Source organism: Copidosoma floridanum, unplaced genomic scaffold (assembly GCF_036245765.1).
Source record: "Copidosoma floridanum isolate Cflo_tuat_1 unplaced genomic scaffold, Cflo_Japanese_pri ptg000019l, whole genome shotgun sequence".
Classification (NCBI taxonomy): domain Eukaryota; kingdom Metazoa; phylum Arthropoda; class Insecta; order Hymenoptera; family Encyrtidae; genus Copidosoma; species Copidosoma floridanum.
The window spans coordinates 11918222-11939158 of NW_028321896.1; the positions used below are offsets into that span (position 1 = coordinate 11918222).

The 20937-nt window shown below is 46.6% G+C and overlaps 1 protein-coding gene across 1 annotated transcript; it reads left to right on the top strand.

The window, feature by feature from the left end:
- The first annotated feature begins 2644 nt into the window (after positions 1–2644).
- Positions 2645–20712, top strand: salm (spalt major). Its single transcript, XM_089593056.1, has 10 exons — positions 2645–2777; positions 6117–6342; positions 6457–8335; positions 8375–9376; positions 9461–10307; positions 12757–12890; positions 16117–16465; positions 17913–18061; positions 18596–18769; positions 19355–20712. The coding sequence occupies exons 1-10, from the start codon at positions 2645–2647 to the stop codon at positions 19805–19807; spliced, it is 5346 nt and encodes a 1781-aa protein (XP_089449182.1). The 3' UTR covers positions 19808–20712.
- The last annotated feature ends 225 nt before the right edge of the window (positions 20713–20937 follow it).

Consider the following 20937-nt stretch of genomic DNA (forward strand, 5'->3'; position numbering starts at 1 on the left):
GGGTACACGTCGCCCGTCCGTCGATCTAGGCCAGGATTTCAGTCCACCCACCTCCGGCTATGCTACTACTCTTTTTTTTTTTTCTTCTTTTTCGTGCTTTTTTTTCTCCGCTGCTCTCTTTTTTGCAATTTCACCGGCGAGTCTTTCCCTCATGCGTTTACACACACATGCACGTACGCGTGTCTCTTTCTGTATTCCCGTTTTATGTACGCTTCGCCAATTCTCGATCGCGCTCGTTTCTCGCTTTTGTTGTTTTTTCTCCTATTTTTGCTTCTCGTTTTTCCATTCGCTACACCGATATTGTATTGTTCGAACTGTACGTATAAATGGCTGGACTTTTTTGTATTTCCTCACGGAACTTGTGTATATTAGACGAAGTTTCGTACATTTTTTTTTTTTTTTTTTTTCCCCTCTGTACGGATGTTTTCGTGGGCTGTTTTTTTTGCTGTCCTGTTACTTTGAAGAGTGAAAAAACGGTTTTACAGCTCTTTGAGAGACTATTTTTTTTTACACAAACAAAGTAAATAAAATATACACATACACTAATGATTTTTCCTTCAAGTTTAATCGACGTAGCTCATCAGGTGGAAAAAAAAGTACGGAAGTTTGCGTTGAAATTGCAATTTCAAGGTACTTTTTACTAAGCAAATAGTGGCCGTTTTACGACGCAAAAATTGTTACTCGCAGCTTAAAACAAAAAAAAAAAAAAAAAAGTATAAATAAAAAGTTCATATAGGTTCAAAAACAGCCGAGAACCAACAAAATGCATTATATTTGGGACAAAACAGAGCAGCTGCACTGCAGCCCGACCGAGACGTCAAATTTAGAGCTCCAGCATCTGAAAAATCTCCAGGAACTGATATCTGAGATTTATTACGAGTATGAGGGACAAGGATGCAGCGGGGGGGGGCGCCTATCTTTTTCATCCTCAAGATTTGTTGTCACGCGGCTGTTATTTCGAGATTTTTACGTGTACGCAATACACGCGCGTAAACAAAACGCGCTTCTACTGTGCCGCAGAGGGAAGAGATAGCCTGACAGATGTTTGCGTGCCTTTTCGAAATGAAGAATTTCCCGTCCCGAGAGTCTTGTACATACATATTTCTGTGTTGATACTGCATTGTTCGCATACATTTATGACGAGGGTGGAGATACAAAGGCACGACATCGATATGTTTATACCTGCAGGGTTGAAATTGTCTGATTATTCATTGTTTTGTCCAAAAACTTTCAACAGTGTAACGATACATTGATACAATATGTTGTGAAATCGTCTCAGCGTAGCTTTTATAAATATTCATACATGGGGAAAAAGGGAGTAGTTTGGGGTCTTTTTCTTATCTCGTTGGGTGGTACGAAGGACCACTGCTGGTTTTTTTATTATTCTAACATCGTTAGTACTTACTTTGCTCATTGACGATTAACGGATACATTTGTAATCTAGATTAGTCATGAAATTTCCATCGACAACACTTGTAATTATTCGACATTCAGTAGTTTGGTTGAATAAGCAATTTTCAAATATTTTCCGACAACGAATAATTCACACAGCCATATACGGTATAAAAGCTCAAACGAGAGCTCACACTTTCCTTTTGGCACAGCATAACCATCGTTTTTCGCGCTCGCGCATGAGTATAAGAAAAGTACTATTTATCGAGCATATAGCTCGATTTGGGTGTCGACAACAAACTCGTACACCTCCCCGTACGTACGTATACACCTACGTTACGATACTTCGGAACCTCTCTCGCGCTCGCTCGTATAATAATTAATAATCGCGATCGCTGAGTGGTTCGACGCAAGCTCCGCCTTTCGCGGACTAAAACTCATTCCCCCCCCACCCCTGCGACCCCTTCCCCCACCAACTCTCTCCCGCCCCTGATTTATGAACCGCAACGCCCTCCCTGTCATAACCGCGGGGAGCGCTCGCTCGCGAGATATGCTCATACACACACCTACACATCGCCAAGGGGAAGGGGAGACAGAGTAGGATGATAGGGATAGGCCGAGACGCGCGCACGTTGTGGGTGGGGATGGAGGGAGGGCGGCGCAGGAGGAGGCGTTTGCCTTCCCCTCTGTGTTTGCGCGAGTGGGGGCGCATTGCCAAGCACCGACGCATGTATAGGCAATACTACGCGAAAGGGTGGGGATCGAAAGGAGAAGCGAGCGTACGGTGGTGGGGATGCAGCGTAGTACAGGAGAAAGACGAGGATGGAGAGAGAGCCGGTTCTCCGTCTGGCGAGCGGCGGAGCGCGATCAGTTGCTTTTCGTCCTCGGGCTGCGCATGATAGGCTTTAGGTAAACGGTGTGTTTTAGCGGATACAACGAATACGGGTGATTGGTGTGCCGATACAATCAAATCAAGTGCCAGGTTTATCATTGATACCTATAGGTTTCGTGACTCGCACACCCATGTTGACTGTTGTCCATCCGGCCTTGATTGTTCGTCGAGAAATTATTACGTATATAGAAAGGAGCCGTGATGATCGATCGCGTACCGATACGGAGTGATCGGTGAAAAATGAGGCGGTCGTGGTTGAAATAAGCCGAGGGTGCGGAGGGTGTGCGTGCCTCGAGAAGTGCCTGCACGTGCGGCTGCAAACTGGCCGAGGACCGGGGGACTGAGCTCGAGGCGGCCGAGATGCAGCTTATGCGCTGGAGTATTACCAGACGGCTGGAGAGCAGGGCCGAGAAGCAGCGCCGGGACGCGAGGAACTGTCAGAGCAACGAGGCTCCGGATGCCCAGTCGAGGATCGGATACGCTAAACTATCCGGTATTGCCATACATGAAAAAATATTGTTGTTTTTTTTCCCGATCATTCTTGGTGTGTTCTTTTACGTGACGCGAGCTACACCAAAGTTTACTTGCAAAAGAGAAAATTTGCGCAACTTATCGAGGATATGTTTTGGTGGAAAAACATACAAGTAAAGCTGCAGGAGTGTTTCTCTTGATTTATTTTTTATTTCTTTTTTATGTACGACTTCGTCGGGACGGTTGTTTCGAAATCGGTGGAACGATCACTATTTCGGAATTTGGCTGTAAATTATACTTTACTTCTGGCTGGGCAAGTTTTGGGATTGGATAATTTACTCGTTTGATTGGAACAAATTATTACATTGGAAGAGAGTACGATTTTTTGTCACGCGAAATACAAATATTTCCACAGCTCCGACAACTCTCAAATATGTTTGGTCACGTTTAGAAAAAAAAACAACTCGTACAACCTATACACACGCTTGATGAACTTTTTTTTTTCTCCACTTTGACCTAACATATTTAACGAAGCGTTAAAACGCAGCTCCGACTAATAAGTAATAAAGACGTTCGCCACGACGCCTTTTTTACAGCAAACACTGCACGTGCCGGGTTGATGTATATTTATCACAATAATATCGCCACGTCGGAGAATTATAACACCTCTTGTAATTGCTCTTTTTTTTTTTGTGCCACACGCATTCAACACTTACAAGTATGAGCGTCGCCTCCCGATAAGGGCAAACGACAGAGGGTCGAGGAGGAAGTGCAGCGCGACTAGTGCACCGAGTTTGCATAATGATAATAAGTATACCATGCAGTGTGCTTAACGAGCCGCGTGTGTCTGCGCGACGGTAATCACGGGTAGGCCTCTTGTCTATATTATACTGTACAACGTCCCGTTTTTATGAGTGAGTAAAAGAAAAGTTTTTTTTTTTAATAAATGGTTTAAACGCCGCATATACGGGAGACATATATATGGCTAATGGTATCGCAGCTGCCTTCCTCCATACCTCTCTCTTTCTCATCCCTGTACGATTAATATTTCTGTACGGGCACGTGGAAAAATATGTGTGTATAAAGGAGGAAAATGATATAAAATCTTTGCTCGTCCATGTGTACGCGTCGCATCGGAGATCTTGATTTACATTTCAAATATACGCTGTCTGATACTCATTCTAGAGTCTAAAAATGAAGTTAATAATATTTATTGCGTCAGATTAAGTCGTTTGATTTATGCGCGCGTATTGTACACGTAGAAAGAACGCGGGAGCATAAAAGAGCCAGAAAATTCCTTGATGCTTCGACAGCGCGTAATAATTTTTCCCATACCTGACGTGCGCCAGAAGAGCGAAGGTATATAGTATAGCAGTGGCGCGTTTAATACGAGATTAAGAAAAGAAATAGAGAGAGAGAGATAAAAATTATGTGCATCCACGAGCGATTCAAGGCAAAACGATGCCTCTTGGGAATAAGTTTTTTTTTTCAAACAATCACGCGCAGGGGTATACGCTCATCTTATTTGTGCGGCACAAGTGTTCGCGCTCAATTATACAGTGTGTATAAGCAATTGTAATGATTTACTAATTGCCGCCATTGTCCTGCTCCCCCTCGCCAAAAGAGATTTTTGAGATACGGCGATCGTATACAGAAAAGAGACAACACTTTGTGCAGGAAAGGCTGCTTTTTTTCTCCCCTCAAATGCTCATTCAATGGCCAAGCGAGGACCGATAAATCCGAGCGATGGATCGTGCAGATACTTTCTTTTTTTTTTTTTTTTTTTTCTCTCTCCAAAAATCGGACCGATGACTATTGATTTATCGCCTCGCGCGTCCAGTTATACTTTCACGCAAATAAATGCACGCACCTCCATAAATATATACACGTGTATGCACCGACCGAGGGAAAAACAGAGATAAAAACGTCGATACCCCCAACCTACCCTCCCCCCCCCCTTTTTTTTTCACAACCCTTTCGCGTGATTCCTCCGTGATGTGTATCCACGCGTGTACAATATGAGCGCGCAAAATCTCGATTTCGCGTGGAAAATATAAACGCTCTTTCGCGTAATCGCAATTTCCCAATGAAATTCTCTCAAAAACAAAAAAAAAAAAAAAAAACACCGCTCCGAGGAATAGAGAGTTACATCAATCGCGTGCACACATGTATATACACACCTTTTTTTTCCTCAATCCCTATACTCTTCCATGTACTATGCGCACGTGTGTGTGTGCGTGTGATACGAGGGGGGGGGGAGGCAGAGGAGAAAGAGAGACGTGTCACTCGCGTAATAACGCGGTGGATACCAATTAAAATACGTCGGCGCTTTTCAAGTGTATGTATGTGTATATATATATATTGTATGTTGTACCATCGTGTGTTACATTTGATTCTATATACTTGTCCATGGACGTGCGTACCTATACGTATACACAAGTATATTATATAGTGTACGTGTGCAGGCAAGTGCGGGACGTATCGGCGATTTATGCGTCTTTGCCATTTTCCAGCGGTCGCTGCATAAATATATCCGAAAGCCCTTACGCATGATTCTCTGCGCGCACTCATAAAGCCATCCTTTTTTTTTTTGTTGTTTTTTTTTCCCCCTTTTGCGCTCACCTTTCCTGCGTATAATACAATAGTTACCTGGTACACGTATACATATATTCAAGTATCTTCCAGTGATGTGCAGGCGATCGTTTTCCATTTCAACGCCGCGCAATAAAATTAATTTTATCGACCTTGGATATAAGCAGGGAAGGGCTCGTATATATACTATATGGTTAATTTTTTTTTTTTTTACGATCCATACGCCCGTGTATTCCGTTCGGAGAAGATTGTTATCGGGTGTACACGAGAGCGCTCGGCGCTTTGTTTTTTTGTTTTTTCTCTCTTCGTATGCTTCATTTTTTTACGGCCCTCGAAATCTGGATTTTCAAATTCACCAATTTAAACGTATATATATACCCACGAATTTTTATACTTCCATCGCCTCTCCGAAAGAGGTATTAATTCCTGCTTCCTTCTTTTTTTTTTTTTTTTTCATCGAGCACAAAACACACACTCCGCGCGCTCGTAAAACTTTTATTTCTTTATTTCACTTCGACGGGCCGATTTTTCTTTTTTTTTTTTTTTTTTTTTTTCATACCTAATAAGGTTAAATAAGCCCCGCGAAAAAGTGTAAATTATGTTCCACCTTGACGCGCAGCTTCTAATATACCGATTATTCCATTCGAGGATCCCCGTAAGCCAATAACCATGCATCCACTTGATTTTGTTGAACCAACGCTGCAACGCAGCGCACAACGTACGTATATCTAACGATCGCCCCAACAATTGTTCTCCGTTGTGTTTGCAGGTGAAGACAATGACTCGGCATCGGACGGCGAGGAGAGCGCCGGGGGAGCGGCTCCCGGCGACGAGGCGGTCGACCTCACTTCGGCGCGCTCCCAGCACGAGGACGAGCTGCTGCTCCTGGACGAGCAAGAGCCCCAAGACGCGGCCGTGCCCACCGAGCTGTCGACCGAGGACTTGGCCGAGGAGGAAGACGAGGAGGAGGACGCCGACGAGGAGCAGCCCGAGGAGTACGACGAGCAGCCGCAACCTCGCACCGGCCCCGGCGACAGTGGCAGCAGCGCCGCGTCTGGAGGCCTCGTCGGCGTCAAAAAGCTGCGCCAGCTGCAGGACGCCGCGGCAAGCGACGAGGACAAGGAGGGCTCCAGGAAGCGCAAGCGCCTCTGCCAGGACGCCGAGAACAACAACAGCTTCGTCGAGGGTGCCGGCCCGCCCCAGTCGGCTGGTCTATTCGCCCCGGCCGGCACTAGTCACGTCACCCTCGAGGCCCTCCAGAACACCAAGGTCGCCGTCGCCCAGTTCGCGGCTACCGCCCTGGCTGGGGGCGCCGACAGCGAAGCGGCCCTCCAAGAGCTCGCCGCGCTCCAGAGCACCCTGTACACCCTGCAGCACCAGCAGGTCTTTCAGCTACAGCTGATCAGTCAGCTCCAGCAGCAGCTGTCGATAACGGCCCAGCAGGCACCCGGTGCCGCGACCACGGCCGCGGTGGCTGCTGCAGATGCCGTGCCCTCGGAAGGCAGCAAGGAGGCCTCGCCGGCTGTGGCCACGGCGCTCATACACCCGAAGCCCCTGTCTTCGTTGACCCACTCGCCGGCTCACTCGCGGCCCCCGAGCCACCACCAGCTGCCCCACCAGCAGCAACCCTCGCCCTCGAGTACGCCCGCGGATCGTCGGAGCGCGTCTCCCGTGGTGCTGTTGAACTCGTCTTTCGCCGGTGCGATTCAGCCGGCTAATACCGTAGCCAGCCCACCCGTGACATCGACGCCGACGCCGACCACGACGTCGATGATGCCGACGATGGGCAGTAGCAGTGGTATGAGCGGCGCCATTCACGGTCCCCATCAGGCGTCGGTAGCGCCCCCGTCCCACCAGGTGCCGGCATTGTGCTCGATCAGCTCGTCGTTGGCCTCGACGATAATCACGAACAACGACCCGATGCCGCTCAACGAGCCCAACACCCTCGAGATGCTGCAGAAGCGCGCCCAGGAGGTCCTGGACAATGCCAGCCAGGGTCTGTTGGCCAACAACTTGGCCGACGAGTTGGCCTTTCGGGGCTCCAAGGGCTCGCGGATGTCGCCGTACGACGGTAAGAGCGGCAACGGGCGCAGCGAGCCCTTTTTCAAGCACCGCTGTCGCTACTGCGGTAAAGTCTTTGGCAGCGATTCGGCCCTGCAGATACACATAAGGTCGCACACGGGCGAACGGCCCTTCAAGTGCAACGTGTGCGGCAGTCGGTTCACGACAAAGGGCAACCTCAAGGTTCACTTTCAGAGGCACCGCGACAAGTTTCCCCACGTCAAGATGAACCCGAATCCGGTGCCCGAGCACCTCGACAAGCTGCACCCGCCCCTGCTCCAGCAACTGGCTGCCTGTGGGCAGAGGCCCCCGAGCTCGCCGCCCCCGCCCTCGTCGCTGATGGCCGGTCTCGGGGTCCCGTCCTTGTCCGGGGCGCCGGCGTTTCACGCGTCCATGCCGCCCTTTCTGCAGCAGCAGCAGCAGCAGCAGCCCCAGGTACCTCCGCCAGGGCCATTTGGGCTCGGTGTTGCGCCACCGGTCCTACCGGGGGGCTTGCCCCCGTCGCTCTACCGCGCGCCCCTGATGAATTCGCTGGTTCGCGAGGAGCAGGATGCCCCGGCAGACCTGAGCAAACCGCTCCCGATGGGCCCCACGACGCCCTCGCCGGTCCAATCGCCCGGAGCCCACTCCAATTCTCGTCATTCCCTGAGCGAGCAGCAGCAGCAGCAGTTCTATCAGCAGTCGAAGCAGCGCGACGAGCTCATCAAGCGCGAGAAGATCCACTCGCCGCCCGCGACGCGCGAGCAGCATACGGCGCGGCCCGTCAGTCGAGAGCGACCGCCGAGTGAAAGCATCACCCCGAAGAACGAGCCCGAGGACGTGGACGAGGTTAACGACGAGGAGGAGACGGACGAGTTGTTTGACGTCGAAGCGGCGTCGCGGCGCTACCATCTGAACTCATCCTCGTCGCCCACGCTGGAGGCCAAGGTGGCTGCCGCTGGTGGGGCCGCCTCGGTGTTGCATCAGCAGATGTTCGAGGACTGCAGTATGGAGAGCAAGACGAGTGGTGGAGGTGCTGGGGGTAGGTTGGACACGGAGACCGGCGGCGACATGGAGGGCGAGGACGACATGGACGAACAGCCGGAAAATCTGTCCAGCCGCGCGACGAATCCAGCCTCGATGCTGCAACAGTCGATGCACGTCTACCCGGGCGCCTCGCCGGCCAGCAGTAGCGCCAGCAGCGGCAACAGCTACCAGAACTCGTTCGCCAACATCCTGTTCCCGGGACTGCCCCACCATCACCACCAACAACAGCAACAACAACAACAACAACAACAGCAACAGCAACAACAGCAGCAGCAGCAGCAGCGAGAGCAGCAGGAGCGCTCGTCAGGTGCGGGTGGGTCGGAGCTGTTGGATCCAGCGCGCGATCCTGCCATCTACTCGAGTCTGCTGCCCAGGCCCGGAAGCAACGACAATTCCTGGGAGAGCCTGATCGAGATCACCAAGACCAGCGAGACATCGAAGCTCCAGCAGCTCGTTGACAACATCGAGCACAAGCTCACGGACCCGAATCAGTGTATAATCTGCCAGCGGGTGTTATCCTGCAAGAGCGCCCTACAGATGCACTACAGGACCCACACGGGCGAGCGGCCCTTCAAGTGCAAGATCTGCGGCCGGGCCTTCACGACCAAGGGCAACCTCAAGACCCACATGGGCGTGCACAGGGCAAAGCCCCCGCTCCGGCTGCTGCACCAGTGCACCGTCTGCCACAAAAAGTTTGCCAACTCGTTCGTCCTCCAGCAACACATCAACCTCCACACCAACGATCCGACCGAGCTCACGCCCGAACAGATACGCGCGGCCGAGGTGCACGACTTTCCACCCGGCTACCCGCACCATCCGCTCGCGGCGTTCCTTCCCGGGGGCTTTCCGCCCCTCCACCCGGCGGCTGGCTTCCCCCTCGGTTTTCCCCCGACGGCCCGGCAACACGCCCTGGAGCGGCCCTCCCCTCTGCTCGACAACGACGTCGACTCGAAGGACTCGATGCACCACTCCCATCACCATCACCACCAGCAGCAACAGTTGCATTTGCAACAGCAGATGTTGCAGCACCAGCTCCACCAGCGCTTCTTGGAGGAGCAAGCTGGCATGGACGAGCCCGACGACGTGGACGAAGAGGATGAGGCGGCTGCAGCGGTAGAGGCTGATCGTGGGGAGGACGATGACAGGTGCGAGGACTCGCGCGAGAGGCGGAACAGCATGGACTGCGACGTGGACAGGGAACAACAGGAGTTGCTCATGGAACAGGACAACGACAACAAGGAGGGCATCCGGGTTATGTCGCCAGTGATGGCCCCATCGTTTTCCACGTCCTTGGCAGCTCTCGAAAGCCAGGTGCGCACAATCACGACGATGGCCACCAGCATGGCCAACAACAACAACAACAACAGCCATCACCAACACCATCAGTCGCCACCGGCTCCTCTGCACCGGTACAACGGTAGCGAAAAGAGCATCAGCAGTCCGGCGAACAACCCGGCCGGCTTTTCCTCGGCACCGCTCGATCTGACGCCCCGGGCGTCATCGACACCGATATCCGCAAGCTCGGCGCCAGTTTCGCCACCCATTGTCCCACACAACCTCGGTAGCAGCAGCAGCAGCGGCCTACATCCGACCAGCATGTCGCATCATAATCCACCGCAACCGATGCAACAACAACAACAACAACAACCACCGCCGCCGCCACCACCACCACATCCGTTCGGCATGTTCGCCGGGCTGTTGCAAGCTGTCTCGACGCCAGGGGGCCCAGGTATCAACAGCGCGCCAAGCGGACCGAGCCCAGTGATGAGCCCCGGACCAGGAATCGGTCCCCTCGCTTCACTGACGACCTCGGCCGTGCGGGCCGCCACCTCGTCGTACAACCCGCTGGGTCTGGCAGTCGGCGGCTCGGCAGGTAGGCGCTGACGATGACACTCTCACACACTGCACTCCACTACCTACTGCCCGGGTCTCTAGGTGCTGGCCTCACCGTGGAATACGACACTTATTACGCGCGGACTATACATATACATACAATATATTATATGTGCGGTTCTTTTTGCAATATATATCTATATAAAAGGCTACACCTGCGAATCACAACTTTATCATCATTTATCATTGTACACTCGCACTCTATGAAGCTCTTTTTCTCTTAATCCTTCATTATACTTATAACATGATGGATACTCGTTACGGATCATTGAGTATAATATACGTATAAAACGCACGGTAGCGTCGAATGTGCTACTCGTCGTCGTAACTTATTGCATAAATAACGCACATTGTGTAGTTGAAGCCTTTAAAATGAAATTTTTCAAGTTTGATTCAACGTGAAACGTATTTACGTATAAACTTGTCATGGATAAACATAAATTGTTTGTAATAAAGTATGAACCTGTTCTACATAATATATTATAGTATGTGTTGTATTGTATAAAACAAAGACGATGGATATTATTATTATTATTATTATTATTATTATTATTATTATTACTATCATTATAATTATTATTTAAGCATTTTAGTCTTACTCGTCGCATATGATTTTTTTTAAATGTCAAATAAATGGAGTTGAATGATGAAAAAAAAAAAATATACATATACTCGTTCGTTTGTTATTTTTGTGCGTGACATTGTTACTTGGAGACTCCACTTTACGTTGTTATATACTTACTTTTAAAGGCTCTGTTAACCCCACGCCGATTATTAACTAATACTAATGCTCCCCGAAATGCCAAAGTCCTTTGCTTGGTGTAGCCGGACCCCACCTCTCTCTCTCTCTCTTCTTGTATCTCTCCCCTTTGCTCTCTTATTATACATATAATATAGCTTAGCTCCTTTCACTTGGATCTTATAATTATATTCTTGTAAGTACGTGTACTTACACTCTTTCATAAACTCCCGTGCTATCGTGAGTTATCGTGTTTTTGTGCCATTTACGAATCATATTTCATTCGGTTTTTCTAATATTCATAAATTAGAGCCTTTTTCCACAACACATCAGCCAATCATAAGGTGATCGCAGACTCGTGCATTTACATAATCCCAATGGAATATAAATCGTTTTCTCCATAGCTGCTACCGCCAAACAGAAATCACGTAATTCCTTGACTGTAACAATATAAATCATGAACAGTATTGAGGAAAAAAAAAAAGAAAGAAAAAAACATCCGATCTCGTCCTCGAGAAGAGCAACGAGCGTCCTCCGGTCTTTTTTTTTAATTATTACAATAAACAGTCACTTTTCTCGTTACTATACACTAAAGTCGCTAGAGAAAGAAAAAAGTCACGCGGAAAGAAGCAAGAGCCAGAAAGAGAGAAAGAAAAAATCGCTGCATACACACGCGGCATAGGCGTTTTCTTCTCGCGTTCGCTCGAGCATTATCTTAATGCATCCTGTTTTACATTTTAAATGCGTCCACTTGGCACGGTCGTCTCGTGTGTGTGTACTTGTGTTTTATCCTCGTGAAACATCGCTTGCACAGTAGGTGTACACCTTTCGCGCCCGCGTTTGATCTCGCGCTCCTTTTTTCTATTCATACGGTCCTTTTTTTTTGTTTTTTTTTTGTTTTTCCTCGCACGACGACGCGCGACTCTATTCATGGTTGTACCTACAGGTAAACGCATATCCCCATAAAGACCAACCGATTCCTCGATCGTGAGGTTCACCCGTTGATACATTGCCCCTGCACGGAAATTATTTCGCGAATGCACATCAGTCTCTCGTCGACGGTGCTGGTGGTGGTGGACGATTCTCTCTCTCTTTACACAATAGCCTCGCGTGCCGCTGGTTCAATTGTAATATATGCGTTCCCGGAATTTTCTCGGTTAAGGAGATTCTACATACTTACATACGTCCTTTTATTTCAAAGCCTCTCGATATTATGTGTACACGTATGACTGCGGTGTAAATCGATACCCGCTTCGTCAATAAATAATTGAAAGGCTTCGGTGGAGCCAAGTAGCTGATGTGTAGTTTCCCCCCCCCCTTCTTCTCGAAGAAAAGAGCCGACACGCGCTTGTCTTTCGAAAAATTCCATTTATCAAGCGCAATGATCGGCAACGCGCGATCTCTCGAGCGCGAATTAACGCGGAAAACCGCGGAAACTTTCGGCTCGTGTGTGTATATATAAATCGCGCCAAGTTTCTCTCTCTCTCTCTCTCTGTGCTAGCTCATATTATTATATATACATACACAAGTATACGCGCGAGCGAGCTCTATACAGTCAAAAGAGATAATCGGTGTTGGCGGTGTGAGCGAGCTGTACTCGTATATATATAATTTTAAATATATGCAGGTCTCGAGGTGTATACGAAAAGCGAGACTGTATCACACTAAATCATCGGACGATCTGTTGCAGTGCGCGGTAACACCACATGCAACATCTGCTACAAAACGTTCGCGTGTAACTCGGCGCTGGAGATTCATTACCGGAGCCACACGAAGGAGCGACCTTTCAAGTGCTCGATCTGCGACCGGGGCTTCTCAACTAAGGTAAGACACTATACGCGAGCACATCGCAACCATGTACATCTGTTTTATTTGTTTATTTGTTGTTTTTCCTTTTCGACTTTTTGTTCGTCACAGTGTTACTTATCATCCTTTCACTGTAATACCGCCCATCAATCCTCGAGTGCACACATCCATATACCACTGCATGCCGTTGTATGTGCGAGTGGGCTTGTCTTCATTATTAATATTAAGTGTATTGTAGGTGTTCGATGTTGAGTATAATATATAGTCTGGCCCCTTTCTTTTGCAGGAGAGAGAATCTGCGCGCTCTTTTCTAAATTTGGCAACGAAAATTTTGCATTGAAAGATCGCGGGGAGAATGATTTTGAAGGCGAGCGCGTTACTCGAAGACCGTGCACGAGTAATATAGGGCTCTTACTTATCGATGATCGGTCCAAGAAGTTCCTGAAATCATGCCGTATATTCCTCTTGGAGGCATCACGGATAAGGGGCCCTTTTCTTTTTTTTTCCTTTTAGCTGCTTTTGCGCTTACTATATGCTTGGAAATCGGAGGAGCACGGTCGTACTTTTGCGCCGGGACTAGCCGATCTGCCCATTTGATAAGAGTAAATACAATCGCGTTTTAGGGCGTGCAGGCTCTGGTTCATAAAACAATAGATTCTAAACTTTTGGGGTTTTGGAAAAAAAAAAAAAAAAAAAAAATGGATCCTCGTTACTCTAATTAGAAGTTTATGTTGCGCTAAAAATATGTGCTTTTATGGAATTTGTCCTTACCTTGCTTAAGTATATATTATGTGTGATGCTAATTCTTACGCGCAGCAGCACAATCGATTGCGCTTTAATGTGGCTTCTTTTGTATGGAAAATGACCCGTAATTAGAATTTCACATCCAGTTCAATAAATTTCAATAATTGATGCGTTAATTGACAGAGTTACAAAATAACTCGGCATCACGTAATCCACGCTTAATTTTTTATTTTCTTGCAGATTATCATTATCGCTACTCGTTGTTGATTTATTTATGAGAGTAAAAAATCATCGATTCGCCTGACGTGAGAGTTTATCATAAATTATCTGACGACTAAAAAAAACGTTATCGCAATCATGATACATGCCCCACCCATGTGTACACATGTAAACAAATTTGTGCTTTTGAATCTTTGATGCAGAGATGAAAAAAAACAAAAAAAACAAAAAACAAAAAAAAAAAAAGCAATGAGAAAAGTAAAAAGTAAAAATTTGCAGACAACTGAGGGAACGCCGGGGAAGCCGGTCGAAAAGTGCAGGTGCGCCGAACGCGCCCGCCGGAGTGCCCGCGAGAAGGCGCGCAGGAGACGGCGGGCCGAGGAGCGGCGAAGCGGCGTCCGGGGGCGGACTGGCGGCGACCTGCTGACCGGCGCCGCCGAGTTGACGACTACCGCGGCGGCGGCGGCAGTTAAGGGGGCGGTCTATGCCCCCCCGCCTCACGGCTATCCCCCCCTCGCGCCGTCCGCCCTCGGGCTGCTGGCGCCTTCCGACCCCGTCCTCCTGGTAAGACAATCTGTGATTATCCAGGGCGTTTGATTTATGTTTTTTTACTTTTTTTTTTTCATCCTCCTTCATCACCTGTTTTATTTTTTTTTGTTCATCAGCTGTGTCTTACCTGTACACCCGTGTTGTATTTGTATTATTTTCATCCGTCACCATTTTTTTTTCTTTTTTTTTTGTTTTGCTTTGCTACCATGATTGATATACACTCCGTTTCAAAAGTTTCGTTGTACTTTGTGTGGAAATGGTTTTTTTGTTCATACTAGACGAGCTGCCTCGTATGACATTAGCCTTTTTTTCTTTCCCACAAACGCAATCGCGAATTTTATTGTTGATTTACGATTTCTAATTTGTTCGAATTACCGATCAACCCGTTGGGAAATAGATAATTGATATTTATTAACGCGCGCTTCGTTCGATTGTAAATCATTGAACGAGAGATTTACGACGCTGTCGATTTCACGGAGAAACCATTGATTTATACAAATAAAAGGATTATTAAAGTTGAGGGAAAAAAAAAAAAAAAAAAAAAAAAAAAAAATGAGTAGGAATATATCCATTTATATGTACAATAGTTTTGAAATTGATTCGGCCTAGCCACATGCGCATACGCAAGCACGTATAGACACAATCTTTTGAATGTTTAAGATAGCGATGTTCCAGAAGCGTAAATAAGCCCGATAAAAACTATTCATTCTTAATGCAAACGCCAAGACCCACAAAGCATGTATCTATATATACTTGCGTACACAAGAGAGCGAGAGAGAGGGAGAAAGAGAGACAGTGGCTCAAAACGTACATATTTTATGTACATTACGTGCATTATGTAAATGTTTGTATATTTATAAACGTCGTCGCGCTGTGGCTTCTGTAATATTTTTTTTTTCTTTCCTCGACGCATAATCATTTCCTTATGCATAATCGCGCTCGCTCTCGCGCACGCGTTCGTATATACCTTTACGTTGTACATAAAGCCGTCGCCGTCGTCGTGTGTGCTCATATCTTTATCTGCGAAAATTTATTACGATTCCAAAGCTAAATTAACATAAGTATACGTTTTCTTTCTTTCTTTTTTTTTTTTTTTTTTTTTTTTTCTTCTTCAAAACGCGCGCATTACGTTATTGATTTGAAATACAAATGAGAAAATTTTAAAAACATTAATCACGAAATTACCTTTGTAAAGTATATTTTATACACGCGATTATCCCAATCAAGTATTAAACAACACGAGGGTACGAGCAACTTTGACGTTCTTCGGGTAAAAAAAAGCTCCGTTCCATCGATGGATGAAACAAATTTTAAAAACACAAAGTATCCTTGCCCTTGGGGTGTAACTATTTTAACATTTTCTTTCCCCGAGCCGTCGACGTTTGCTCGAGTTGTATACTCGTAATGGCGTTGCTCGAGAAAAGCAACGATTTCCTTCCACTCGTTAGGAAACTCATTTATTAGATTAACCTTGAAACTCTCGTACACAACACGCTCATCTCGGCTACTGCTCTTATTATTTTACGTTAGAAGAAATGTCGAGGAAACAAATACTTTTTTCACCGCTCAGTGTTTCATGGCATTGAATGCGAACCTAGTTTTAATCCCGTACAGCTCATCCATCCCAGTAAAGCGCTCCTGTTTGCTGCGCACGAACATAAATTAACGTAAATAATGAAAAAAAATAAATAAATAAATAAAAATCCAAAGCCACCTCGTCTTCTTGCCGCAGGGTAACATGAAGCAGCACATGCTGACGCACAAGATCCGCGACATGCCGCACCATCTGTTCGGCGACTCGAAGCTGTCCGGCCAGCAACAGCCTCCTGGAGCTCCGCCTTCGTCGCAGCAGCAGCCACTCGTGCCAACTAGTCAAGCCTTGCACGAGCACTTGCACCAGCAGAGGGAGACCTCGAGGAGTCCGATATCCGCCGACGAGTCAAACCTGTCGCTCCCACCACCGCCACCCCCCGTGCCCGTGGTCTCGCAGTCCCAACAGCGCCACCCCTCGCCCGCACCGCTCGACGTGCAATCGAAAAAACTGCCCGACAACGACCTGCCCGCGCCCAAGAGGTCGCCCAGTAAGTCTTTAATCCAACTACATCGTATACTTATATGTGCATATACTCCAAGGTTTTTGTGCCTCGCGACCTTTTACTTTGAACTGGATCACTGTGAATGGCACCTCTTCTATTATACGCATATATCGCACACACACACGAGTACAGTTAAACGAGGCACGTCTCTGAAATCGCGTCGGCGACCTTACCCCGCGATTGTGCCATCGAAAAAATTAAATCTTCAAAAATGTGTGTTTAGCCGAGTTTTGAAAGTCAAAATTAGCGAATTCGTTGCGTTTCAATGGGTCGATAACATTTTTCGACGTTTCAAATTCACACGCGTTTCACTTCCTCCATTTTCAAAGTCTAAGGTGCTTGGGGTTCGACGAGCACAAAAATTTTTGTCAAACGAACCACGAGAGAAGAAGAAAAAAAATTCTCGTGCTTTTCTATTCTTGTACCGCAAGTTATATTATTTTTTGTAAATAACCATACTTATAATATAATTCAAATATGCTGCAAACAAATGTCAACACATGCATTTTGTGAATAACTATAAGTCACTGCTTTTGGCAATGGTGTTGGGCTATCACCCACTGTATTTGTCTATCGCGTATGAAAATCTGTATACATAATCAATCTCCCACTTGTAGGTGCACGTGCAATAGCCTCGCAACCTTATTATACGAATAATCGATTGCACCCAGATGTACACATATGTATATTTAGGTATAGAGCAAGTACTGAGGCACATAAACAGCTAAAGTTGTCATATACTCCAATAAAGCATACACTTATATACTTACATACGCTTTGCGCAAAGAGAGTTGGCCAGTGTGGCGTTTGAGCATTACATAGCAATAGCATCTCACTTATTACAATCACAAGCTTTCGCGAGCTTTTAGCCACTTACCTGCACCATCTCTTTTTTTTTTTTTATAGAAATGCTTTTATCTACACACAAAACCGTGCGTACTTTGCTAGTTTAACATATGTTGCGCCGAGAGGAAGATTTTTTTTTTTTTTTTTCAATAACATACAATGTTTATCTTGTACTTTAATGCGCCTTGCGCATCATTTTTCACTGTAACACTCGTTAATCGAAGGTAAAAAGAAAATGACGTTCGTTTACTTTCTTAGAATCATTAATAAACGTATATCCAGAGATTTTTCTATATTTATACGATCGCGTGCACGCGCTCTTTAATACGAGTATTTATTACCGGTTGCCGTTATTGAGAAGGCAAACGTGTTTTTATTATTTCCATCCGATAGCCGCACACGATTCTAATAGTCATAAGTATCCTTGTTGTCTGGAATTAAAAAATAAACTCGTGAGTTAAACTCGAGATTGGCTGAAAAGTAAACAGTGAGCTGGAGCAAAAAAGAACAAAAAAAAAAAAAAAACAGAAAAAAGTTTGTTTGAGAGGACGGCTTAGCGAATTTCTTTGTGTGTGTGTATTTGCAGGCATGCCCAGCAAGCACTTGTGCCAGGTTTGCAATAAGAATTTCTCCTCGTCCTCGGCGCTCCAGATCCACATGAGAACACACACCGGCGACAAGCCCTTCCAGTGCACCGTCTGCCAGAAGGCCTTCACCACTAAGGGCAATCTCAAGGTACCGCATCGTCGACCACTGCCGCGCACAATACCGTTACTTTTTTTTTTTTTTTTTTTTTTTTTCCTAATCAAAACAAAAGTCGAAAAGAAAGAAAAGAAAAGGATTATAATCGATTTTCCTCCTCGGCGCCACCTGCTTTGTTCCCTCTTTTTCCCCCTAATGCTCATCGATCTCGTGTGTGTTTTGTTTCTTTTAAGCTGCTATGTTTTCACCCTCCCTACTAACGCTAACTGCTGTACATATTTACATATACTCATGTGGACAAAGTATGGTTAATCTCGATATTACATCACCATTAATCGAATCACATATTTACCATGTATTATATATTTTAGTCAAATTATTGTACCACACGGGAGCAATGAAAATTGCTTTATTTTCTTATACTGAAATTGAAGTACAGCTTCGAGCTAAGAAGTTGTTTGGTCCTTTCCTCTTCTTTTTTTTTTCCACGGCATACGTATATATAATTCCTGAAGTGAGCGACACAAAGACAAATCGAGACATAAAACCACTTTAATGTAATCGCAGGTGCACATGGGTACCCACATGTGGACCAACGGGGCGTCGCGTCGAGGTCGGCGAATGTCATTGGACATACCCTCGCTGCCAATCACGCCCAAGGACTCGGAGTTCCTGCAGCGCAGGCCGGATCTTTTTTATCCATACCTACCCGCGCCCTTCCTTAACGGAATGCCACAGAAGGTGAGCGGAACACAAACATATACGTGCACATGTATTTAGAGCATAAGAAAAACTTTTGTCACTCGATTGGTCAAAATAAGTAGAAACAGTACGCGTACCGTCAGACATGACATTTGACGCGCTGTTACGCAGCTTTTTCTATCTCTCTCTATCTGCTGTTGATTGAATCGTAATGTAAGTATACCCGCGCACTTTGGCATCGAAAATAAAAACAAGTGCGCAAGAGACCTCTGATTTCTGCTATTTTGCATTAAATTCCAATCAGGACTATAACCATATAAATATTATGTGATGTATGAAAAAACAAGAAAAAAATGCAAAACGCGCTTCGTTTCTCATCGCAACAATTTCAACCTTTCTTTATGAAAGAAGAAAAAAAAAAAAGTCAAAAGAAACGAAGGGAAACGAAGCTCGCCATTTTTGAATACCATCGAAGGATCAGAAAAAAAGGTTCTCATTGCAGCCGTTTCTCTTTTCGTTTCTGTCTGCACAGGTGATAGCTCCCGAATGAGCCCGCGAAACAAAGACACCCCGCCAACAAACAACAACAACAACAACAACAACAACACCCTCTAACTCTTACAGCTGAACGAGATATCGGCGATCCACCAGGGCAGCAACGGCCTGCCCATGCCCGGCCAGCACCCCATGGGCGCCAACAAGTACGCCGGGCTGTTCGGCTCGGTGTACGCGGGTGGCTTCCCGGGTGCCAACCACCTCGACATCGGCAGACAACTTTCGCCCCAGCTCGACATGATCGGCCCAAAATCGGCAGCCCTGCCCGCGGGATCGCTGCTCTTTCAGAGGAGCTCCTCCTCGAGCCCACCCTCGCCCGTCCACTCGCCTGGCACGCCCTCGTCCAACACCGGCAGCCAGAACTCGGCCGCCATGCCCTGGGAGCCACCCCGACACCCGCAGCTCTACGACCGCGAGGCTGCGGTTGTCGCTGCTGCTGCCGCGGCAGCCGTTGCTCAGAGACCCGAGAGCGAGGACTCGCCGAGGCTGTTGCCACCGAGGGGCGAGGGCTTGGCTGCCTAGGTAGTTTTTCTCGTCGAGGCTACGTATAGTACGAGTTGCCGCTGCTGCTCGCGAATTTCGTCTCCTTTCCTGCGGACAAAATTTGCCAGCCGCGAGTGGCCCTGCGTTTAATCAACAAAAAAACGAGGTTCGTCGGATCGCTTCGTTACTCGCTGATGATCGTCGACTTTCCCCGCGGACTGAGTAGCGCATTTTTTTGTTTGTTTGCGTTTTGTAATTTCGAATAGATTACCGTCGATCGCCGGTTCAGTGTGAATCTCGAATGACGCGCGTGTGAGTGTGCTGTACGCGTGGAGCTCATTGTCATTGTACCTTCCCTTCCTCCCTTCCAGTCTTCCTCAACTGCGAGAACCTACAGTAGTGCGAGACAACCATCGAGGTGTGAAATTTCCTTTTTTTTTTTTTTTTTAGTATATTGTTTTCTTACCCTTTTTTACTATTGGTACGGCAAACGTACGACAAATCTCAAATTGGGAATTTCGATGAACAACAATGTGCACTTGACTGCGTGCACGCGACATATCTCTCGTGTGGGGAAAGAAAAGAAAAGAGCACTGCGGCAGATGAAGACGACACCATGTTCCTATAATCACACTAGTCTTGTAATGTCGTGTAAAAATCGGATGGGAAAATATTGGCCGATCAAACGATGATCGGTCGACCGAACGTCCGGATTTGCTTTAGGGCTATTTTAATGGTACGTAGATAAAGAGGCACGAATCGAGCCTCCATGCAATATTACTTCCTTTATCCCACAGCGTCGAAAGTATCAAAGTACTCGGACATTTACATGCATTCCGTTTATTGTCATTACGTTACATCCAATTTTCATTCATCCATCGTCGCAGACACAATTTTGTCATCGTGCTTTGATACTTCATTCCTTGGTTGGAATAAAACAAAAAACAAAAAAAAAAAAAAAAACAAAACAAAAATAGTAATAAAGTTACTCGTTGTATACGTTTGTTAAATTTCATCGTGATCACTATTATTATTATTCTTCCAAAAATCGTTATTCATCTATTTTGTACATATTATACATACATGTATAACATAAGCATACGAACGAGTGTGATGTGACGCTGTGCGCGTATAAAAATATTATGTTATCGTTTTATTACATGTAGTCA